This window comes from Cervus elaphus, chromosome 21 (genome assembly GCF_910594005.1).
Source record: "Cervus elaphus chromosome 21, mCerEla1.1, whole genome shotgun sequence".
Taxonomy (NCBI): domain Eukaryota; kingdom Metazoa; phylum Chordata; class Mammalia; order Artiodactyla; family Cervidae; genus Cervus; species Cervus elaphus.
The window spans coordinates 6,109,219-6,117,930 of NC_057835.1; the positions used below are offsets into that span (position 1 = coordinate 6,109,219).

Here is an 8,712-nt window from a genome sequence, read left to right on the forward strand (position 1 = left end):
CTCCAGCAACTCTACACAATCCAGAACACGTAGAAAGTGCATTTCTGTGCTTGTAAAAGGGCAGGATGTCTTTAGGACCCAGAAGCAACGCAACGTGGGACCAGGAGCAGGGAGGAGGGAGCACGGAAGCGCCTCCAGGGGAGGCTTGGGTCCAAGCCACTGAGCCTGATGGTCTGCTGGCCCCAGTTCCCAGGGAAAGGCTTGAAGCACAGGACAAAAGTAAGATTAGACATTGCAACTGGAACCCCGCGGAGAGGCAGGCTTTTAAAAGAAGGCTGAACTTGAAATACCTGTCAGCTGCATGCAGTTTTTAATGTATTTATTTTTAATTGGAGGATAATTGCTTTCCATTGTTGTGCTGGCTTCTGCCAGACCTCAGCATGAATCAGCCACAGATACACATGGTTCCCTCCCTCTTGACCCGCCTCCCACCCCACCCCCCTTTCCCTCCTCTCTAGGCTGTCACAGAGCCCCATGTGGAGGCGAGACCTTGAAAACACTACACTAACACTGCAAACTGCCCTCAGCACTGTCAGGCGGTGAGCAGTGAGCTGAGCTTTCCAAGGTGGAATGAGGATGAACCCCCGAATCCCCGTTCCCTCCCAAGAACCGAGACAAGGCCCTCAGCGTGGTCTAGGATTTACACTACTCACGCCCCAGAGGAGACCCGGGGCTGAGCAATGAACACAGAGTGGTTCTAGGAAAGCGACAGCCCCTGTGCAAGAGATGACACAGCCTCAAACCAGACCTCGGCGGCACAGGGAACATAGAGGACATTCCGGTTCTTGGCATCGGGCTTCTTAAAGGCACTACCACTGCTACAGTGAAAGACACGCAGAGGCGTGGGAATCATGAGGATCACACAGTAGGCTGTTGAGGCAGTAATAACCAGGCAGGTTGTCAGAAAGAGCCGGACGGAGCCTCACACTGGAAGACACGGGAAATTCCAAGCTGGATAAAAGAAAAGGGACCCCTCCATAGACTAGAAAGAGGAAATCTGGAGAAACAGGGAAATCCAGGAGAGGATCTAGAAAGCAGACAGAGATGCTTAGCTGGAGTTTGTCTCCACAACATTCATGAGCACTACCAAACCACGGTTCCTTAATGAGGGCCTTAGAGATCGGACGGTCCTCATGGCTTCAAGCAGTACCCCTTCCATGGAAGCGCCATGAGACTCTGCCAGATGAGTGAATTCTCTAAGCCTCAGTTTTCTCACCTGCAAAATGGGAATGAGGGTAGCACGTGCCTCTTAAGGCTGCCGTGAAGATCAAGCATCCATGTGCGCCAAGCTCGGCAGAATGACATGAATTCACAAGGGGACTAGGTTTTCATTCTATTCCTGTCATCACACTTGCTCCACCCATTGCAGAGCAGGGCCACTGAGCACTGGAAAAGGATCACACAGGCTGAGTGCCAGCTGAGCCAGAAAACTGGGCACTTCCCGAAAACCCATCTCACTGTGCCTCAGTGGACCTGGCGAAATGGTAATTCTACAGAATTCCCATAAGAAGAACTCAGGGCTCAGAGGGAATGAAGGCTGGGCCTGTGTGCTGGGCGAGGGCTCCAGCTTGTGCCTGTGTGACTACAGACTCTGGAACCTCCTCCCTCCTCCATGAATCTCTGGGTCCCTTTCACCAGTCCTGTCTGGGGTGGGAGAAGATCACATTGTCTGCCGCAGGCCTCTTTCGCTGAGGATAGACTGGATTGGTGACGAGGTGTGCAGCTCTTGTCCTCCTCCAGGGATCTTGGCACCGAACAGATGCCCTGGGGGGTGGTTCACTGGGGGCAGGGAGAGTGGAGAGATCCCCCACCCCTCAGTAGGGGCAGGGCTGGTGCAGCCAGAAACACTACTTCTCCCACCTTGCTGCCTTGCTCGGCCTGCCTGCTCCTCAGCAGACGAAGTTGGGGTGGGGAGGGCGGGAGAGTGGAGAGACCCCACAGCCCCTCATCCTGCCTCTGGGCCCACTTTCTACCTGGGGTGTCACCTGGCTCTAGGTGGGATGGGACAGACTGCTTGTTCCTGCCAACGAGGGGATCCCAGCTGGCTCTCAGTGGTTCAAAGCCTCTTCCAGCCTTGAAATCAGGGTGGTCCCTCTGCTGTGGTTCACTGTGAGAGGGTAGTGGGCACTTCAGACTGTCTCTACTGAAGGGAGTTCGAGGTGGCCCCACACCCTTCTTCTAGAGGCTTCTCTATGGTCGGCCTGCCTCGTGCCAGAGGGGTTCACCATCCCTCCTGCTCTCAAATGAGTATCATTGGCCCTGTTGTCCAGGCTGGCTTTTGGCAGCGTCTCTTCTAGGAAACCTGACTCCCGACCTGCCTGTCCAGGCCTGGGCTGGGCACTTCAGCCACAATTGCAGAGGATCGGCACTGCCAGGGTGAGCCCAAGAGGCTAGGTAGACAGACAACAACCCAGCTTGAAGGCAAGTCCATGCCAGAGCACTGGAAGCCCAGGGGACGGCACTTGAAATGGCAACCATCAGGACAGGGCATGCCCAAGTTGTCAGCTCTTGCATGGGAGCAGAGTTTAGCACAGGTGGTACAAAGGCTGGACAGGCAGGCAGAGGGTGTGGTCCGAGGCCCGTCGCTGGTGTGGCCACACAAGCGGCCTGGGGCTTATGCCCCAGGGGTGACTGGGGTCAAAGGCCCTCAGACGGCGCCCCTTGCTGGAGAAGGCACTGGCGGGACTGGGCGTGGGCCCAGGACCTGCCACCAAGGTTCACCCCCAGCTCCGCCCTGGCCTTGCTGTGCAGGCCAGCACGCCTGACCCACGGGGCCTGTGCCGCTACACGTGTGCACAGTGCTGGCTGCACGGTGCTGTGACTCAAAAGGCAGGGCCCACAGGAGAAAAGAGGGGTGGCTGGGGTCCAGCAAAGGGGCTTGTAGCGTGAGTGGCCCGACAGTGTGGTGACAGGACTACTGGATGGCCCGGAAGGTGAAGAGGGGGAGGGTAGAGGGCATCAGTATGAAGCGGTAGACCATCTTTATGTCCTCTTGCACCAGTGTCTCCACCAGGAAGTTCTTCAGCACCTAGGACAGAGGCAGGGTTCCACCTGGCCCAGCCTGCCCTGCCTTCCAGGGCCCTGAGGCTGGGCACCCCAGGACAAAGCCAGGGGTCCCCGGCCAGGCTGCCCACCCATGTCCCTCGTGGCCCACTCACATGGTGCAGCAGAAGCAGCATCTCCACCTCAGCCACTCGCCGCCCCAGGCACTGGCGCATGCCAAAGCCAAAGGCCAGGTGTGGGAACCTGCTTCCAGAGCCCCGGCAGTCCAACCAACGCTGGGGGTGATAGCTCTCGGGCCTGGCGAACACGGCAGGGTTTCGACCCAGGGAATAGAGTAGGACCTTCACCAGCGTCTGTAGGCAGTGGGAAAGGGCCGATGTCAGCTGGCCCCTGGGTGAAGGTCGGCGGGGCTCCAGGGCCTCACTTACCCCGGCCGGGACGTGGTAGTTCTGCAGCACCAGGTCCGAGCTCACTTGCCGCTCCAAGGTGATACCCACGGGGTAGAGCCTGCGCACAGAGGCATCCAGCAGGGTCCTCAGCTGTGACCAGGCTCTGGACACTCTCTGCAGCCTTCCTAGCCCAGTGCACACAGCCTGAGGGCAGCCCCCCGGGGCCCTCACAGGTCGCTCCTGGCACAGGGAAGCCCAGATCCTGAGGCGCTCCTTCCTTGCATCTCTCAAGTTAGCCAAAGCTCCTCAGGCCAGTGAGGACACGACTGACGAGTGCCCCGGGACACTGAGGTGGGATCCCAGAGGAAGCAGCACCAACCTCCCTCCAGGGAGAAGAAGAGGAGGTACAGGGGGATGCACCCCTGGGCAAAGGAGCTGTCAGGCCCAGCAAGAGAGCTCTGCAGTCACGGGGCCAGGGCCACTGGGTAGTCCAGGTCCACCTCGCCTACCTCAAGGTCTCCTTGAGGGCTGCCCGCAGCAAAGGCAGCTCCGTGGTGACCCTCTGGGGATTTTCTGAGATCCGAGCCTCGGCCACCAGGCTCTCCTGGCGCAGGGCCTGCTGCACCTCCGGGTTCCGAGCCAGTTCAAAGAGAGTCATCAGCAAGGGGAAGGCTGTCTGCAGGGGGCACAGAGGGCCGGGGCTCAGACCTCGGCATAGGCTGTGCCCCTCCACTCCTAAGCCCCTCCCAGAAAGATGGTGGTCCCCTGGGGCAGGGGACCTGCACACTCAGAGACCACAAAGCCCAGAGCCTCGAGTCCTGGAGATTCTAAAACCACCTCATCAGCTTTCCCTGAATCCCTCAGGGGAGGCATCCCCAACGTCACTGAGACCCAGGCCTTCTCTAGCCACCTCAGAACCTGAGGTTTTCTTCCTCCTCTGGGTCCAGGAGGGGCTCACTCTTGACATCTACTCAGTGGGGAGAGTTGAGGAGCTGAGGTCCATCTGGGCATCCACAGTCAGGTCCGTTCACAGCGTCCCAGCAGGAACCGGCAGCCCAGACTCCCAACCGTTTCCTCCTCCTGGATCATTTCCATGTGCAAAGAGCAGTGCCCGCTATCCAGCTGGAGACCTGAGCAGTTCGGTATCTCCTAAACGTCATCCCCAAAGTAACCTACTCCTGGCATCCCCTGCTGTGCAGATCCGGCCTCCCCACGGCTTCCTGAACTGTAGTCCGTGCTGCACTCTGCCCTGTGGCTCATGAGGGACCGGTTGGCTGAGCGAGACACTCCCCACACTGGCTTCCTCTAGCCTGGGATACAGGCTGGGTGTGCAAGGCCCTCCTTGACAGAGGTTCTGACCCTGTCTGCCCTCCTCTGCCCACTTGCCCTGTTTCCCTCCACTCAGCCTCATGGCCTTTCCTCACTGTCCGCTCTTGCGGGACTTGGCCTGCTGCCCTCCAGGCCTCCTCTTCTGTGTGGTCCCTGCAATCCCAGTGAAAGCCCTCCTTCTCCAGGAAGTCTTCCTAGAGCAGGCACATGCCTGGCTCACCCTCTCTCACTTTATGACTGCATCACAGCCCCGGCTCAGGGAGTGTCTCCACCATGAGCCCGCGTCTCTGCTCAGGGCCTGGGTGCCTGGCCCCCAGAGACACTGGCTGAGGGAGGCTCGGTCTAGACGCACGATGCTTTGGCTGCACTGCACACCCTGGGCCCGGCCCGCTCCCTGGGCTGGCTTCCCTGCCACCTGCTCTCTCTCCAACACGCTGGAGCCCCTTGCTGCCCTTCCCATTAGCCTGTCACCTCCAAACGATCGTCTCTGTCCCTGGAAAAGGTCTCTAATGTGACCCTGCAGCCGGACCCCAGGGACCTCTGATGCTGCAGGTACCCAGGCCTCCGGCCGCTCTACACTCTGTCTGGAGCCTGGTTTCCCTGGGTCACCACAGATGCCTTTCCTTTGGGAAGCTGGAGGCATAGATTGGGAAGGGGCATGGAGGAGACATTTGCCGTGGGAGGAGGCTACCTGGAGGCAGGAGAGCTCCCTGCTCTATGGGAAGGGCTGGGTGCTGGCCTGACCGTGTCCACACTCCCAGCAGTGAGGTCAATCGTGTTGGCCTTGATGGTATCCAGGGTCATGTCTGCTCGCATCAGCAGCTCTGCTACAATGCCGCTGTAGTGCCACGGGTGGCCGAGGGCCAGCTCCTGATAGATTCTCTGGATGGCTCTGTTGGCTGCAGGATGCACAGCGACAGAAGCCCTGGGTCTGGCGCTGGGAAGCACTGTTCTTTGTCATCCTCCTGCCCTTTACCCTCCATGCCCCCAAGTCTCCACATCCTGCCCCCAGTTCTCAGGCCTGCCCAGGCCAGCATCATTGCCGATGGTATCTGGGACCATGACGAAGCCACAAGCCCCTCCCGGGACTTCAGTCCTTCCCCAACTGTGGTGAGTGGGGACACCCGGGGCCCCCAGTCACCGCACTGCCCGGTCTCCAGCCCTCACCATACTGGAAGATGTAGTCCCAGGCCTCGAAGTGCTCCCTCCACATGTTGGTGCTCGTCCACCGTGACAGGCGCCTGGGCACAAACATGAGCTGCACGGTGGACCTGAACATGGCCTCCAGCGCGTGGATAAAGTTCAGGCTGTCAGGGTTTGGCTGCTGGGTCAAAAGGCCAAGCCGCTCTCCATAAAGGACTAAGGTGCTGGCTGTGGGAGGAGGGGTTCCTGAGCCCCGGGTAGCCCAGGCCTCAGGGCCAGCTGCCCCCACCCTGAGGTGTGCCCGCCTCGCCAGCCCACACCTTCGATGGTGTAGCGGAAGACGCTGGGCGCGATGTCCAAGGTCAGACTCCCCCGAGCATTCTGCAGCACCCGCGCCTTCAGGGTCTGGGAGAAGTCCCTGGCCACACCATCCACCAAGGGCGTGTACTTCTGCAGGGCTGGCAGCGAGAGCACGTCTGGGTTCAGCCGCAGTCGGTCCAGACGCCACTGGGGCCCATTGCTGTAGAGCAGGGAGTGGAGCGTCAGGGTGTCAGTCAGCAGTGGCCCCGTCCTGCACCCCACCTTCCTCTCTCCAGGATGAAACGGGCCAGAAAAGGTGCCGCCTGCTGGTCCTCAGGGGCAGGCGGACCCCGTTGGGACCATGGCGGCAGCTCTTTCCTTGGGGCAGCGTTGTGTACTTCATCCAGGTTGAGACGGGGGCCTGTGGCTGAGCCTGCTGCCGGGGTGTCTGCAGAATGGCAGGCCTGCAACACGCACCTCCCCTCCGGGCCCCCTCCAGGCCTGGAGGCTTCTTCTGTGAGGAAGGAGGCCGAGCCCCTGGGAGCGGGCCCAGCTTGCTCTCACCGCTCCAGAGTGGGCAAGGCCTCTGCCATGCTGCCTGCCGGCTACCCTCCCCTCACAGCCCCTGCCCCTCGTGGCAGAATCCAATCGTGCCTCTCCTGATATTACCCACACAGGGCCCAGTGCCCGTCGGGGTCTGCTGGCAGGACCTGGGGGCTGGAGGAGGGGAGACGTGCACCCCACCAGCAGGCCCCTCCGAGCCTCTGCAGGTGCCACCCTCCCTCTTCTGGCCGTGCAGGGAGGGTCCCCAGGTAAGGGTCCCCCCCAGGTAAGGGTCCCCTTACCCAGCTCCAGGGCACACAGGTTGCCCAGGCACGGGCCCGATCCGGAGCCGGTGGGCACCCTCTCCCCACCCACCCAGGTGGGCCCCGGGCAGGCTCGCTTTGAGGTCTTCCCCGTCCCACGTGCTCTCTGCACGCAGGCCGCCCAGCCCCTCCCTCCGCACCCCCACCGGCCCTCACAGCAAGAACACGCCACACTTGTGCCCGCGAGCCTGTCGGTAGGCCAGCCAGGGCTCCAGGAGCATCCGCTGGGGGTGACGGCTGTCTGCCTGCTGCAGCCTCTCCACGTCCTCGGGCAGCATCACGAACACCATGTGTCTCCCTCCCACGTCGTACCTGTGGGGCAGAGCTCCGCGACCTGCTGGGGGGCCATGTCCTGCCCTGGGCCCCGCTGCACAGAGCCAGGCGCTGGCTCAGAGCCAGCGGGCCCTCCCGCAGTCTCACTGAAGCCTCCTCCTCTGGGGTCTGCGTTCTGTGCTCCCAGCAGCGAACCGCCCAGGGCTCCTGCTCACCAGGGGCCCCCCGTCTGCGGCAGCTGAGGCACACACCTGCCCCAAGGAGCCCTCCCCTGCCCCTTCCCCACGTCCCGGGTGCCCCCGCCGGGATGTGGGCGGTGGGATGTGGCACAGCCCTGGCCCAGTGGGACTCAGCCACCAGGGGGGACAGAACGTGAGGGTGTTCTCACTGAGGTGAGTGGGCACAGCTTTACCTGAAAATGGGCCCCAGCTCCTGGAAGGTCTGATGCATGTCCAGGTGCATGTTCTCAGAGCCCTGCTCCTTCCAGATCTGCAGCATCCGCATCCACTTGTTGCCAGGACACCGGGGCATGGATTCGAAGGGCAGCACCGCCTTGGTGGCTGCAGCGGCTCTGGTGCCCAGTAGGCGTGCCCCACGCAGGGACAGCCAGGGCCCTACCATCCACGCTCTGGCCTTTGTCCACAGCGCCATCCTGCTGCCCCCCGCCCCCTCAGCCCCTTCCTTTTATCTCACCGGGTCTGCTGGCCCTGGCGACCTGATCACGTCACAGGCCAGACTGGCTCTGGGCCAGACTAGGAAGCCCAGGGCGGCACTCAGGCTAAAGGCCTCCAGTGGGGGGACAGAGATGGATGGTGCCGAGTGCGGCAGTGACGCAGGCCTGCTGGCGGGTGGCTCTTGGGAGCAGGGCAGGGTTGGAACAGGGACCCAAAGGGGCAGCGGTAGGGGCAAGAGGCCCCCTCCCCCTCCAGTGCAGGACAGGCGAAAGATGGATGGGTGCCTTATCTTCACAAGGGATGAAAGGGGACCTTGGGCATGTTCGTCTCTCTTCTACAAGGACCAGAACAGGGAGTAGTGGAAAGGGCTGGGCTCTCATTTCCCGCAACCCTGGGTTTTGCCTGCTCTTGCCCGGGCCGGATGCTGGGTCCAGGGGTGGAGGCAGGAGCCAGCCAGGGTCCCTCCCAATGGGGGCTTGCAGTCCCACGGGGGGCCCTTAGGGGGATGCAAAGACCCCACTGGCTCACTGGCAGCCAGGGCAGTTTGTGGCCGAGGCCCTGTCTGTCTGGCCAGGCTGCTCCAGCTGAGGAGCAGAGAACCCAGGAGACGGGGTCACCGGCAGGGAGGGCGAAGGTGGCCTGCAAGCCCCTCCTCAGTCAGAAGGTGAGAGGACCCTGCCCCCACGGGGCATGTGCTCAGGGGCCCATCCTTCTTTCTTCCTGGAACATGAGCTG

At 61.6% G+C, this 8,712-nt stretch overlaps 1 protein-coding gene across 2 annotated transcripts; it reads right to left on the bottom strand.

Moving 5' to 3' along the window:
- Positions 1-309: 309 nt before the first annotated feature.
- Positions 310-7,954, bottom strand: LOC122679178 (cytochrome P450 11B1, mitochondrial). 2 transcript variants are annotated; one of them, XM_043879476.1, is made up of 9 exons: positions 7,716-7,954; positions 7,187-7,342; positions 6,185-6,384; positions 5,889-6,092; positions 5,466-5,620; positions 3,902-4,068; positions 3,432-3,510; positions 3,159-3,356; positions 310-3,028 (listed from the first exon to the last, which is right to left on the bottom strand). In XM_043879476.1, the coding sequence occupies exons 1-9, from the start codon at positions 7,952-7,954 to the stop codon at positions 2,915-2,917; spliced, it is 1,512 nt and encodes a 503-aa protein (XP_043735411.1). In that variant the 3' UTR covers positions 310-2,914. The 2 variants fall into 2 exon arrangements, with proteins under 2 accessions (XP_043735411.1, XP_043735412.1); XM_043879477.1 differs by lacking the exon at positions 5,466-5,620 and having other exon boundaries at positions 465-3,028; positions 5,889-5,962.
- Positions 7,955-8,712: the final 758 nt, after the last annotated feature.

Excerpts from the sequence above, each read along its gene's own strand:
- LOC122679178 (XM_043879476.1), bottom strand. The coding sequence starts at position 7,954 with ATGGCGCTGTGGACAAAGGCCAGAGCGTGGATGGTAGGGCCCTGGCTG. Across the intron at positions 7,343-7,715 it reads GAGCTGGGGCCCATTTTCAG|GTACGACGTGGGAGGGAGAC; the intron begins GTAAAGCTGTGC and ends TCTGCCCCACAG. Across the intron at positions 3,357-3,431 it reads ACTACCACGTCCCGGCCGGG|ACGCTGGTGAAGGTCCTACT; the intron begins GTAAGTGAGGCC and ends CACTGCCTACAG.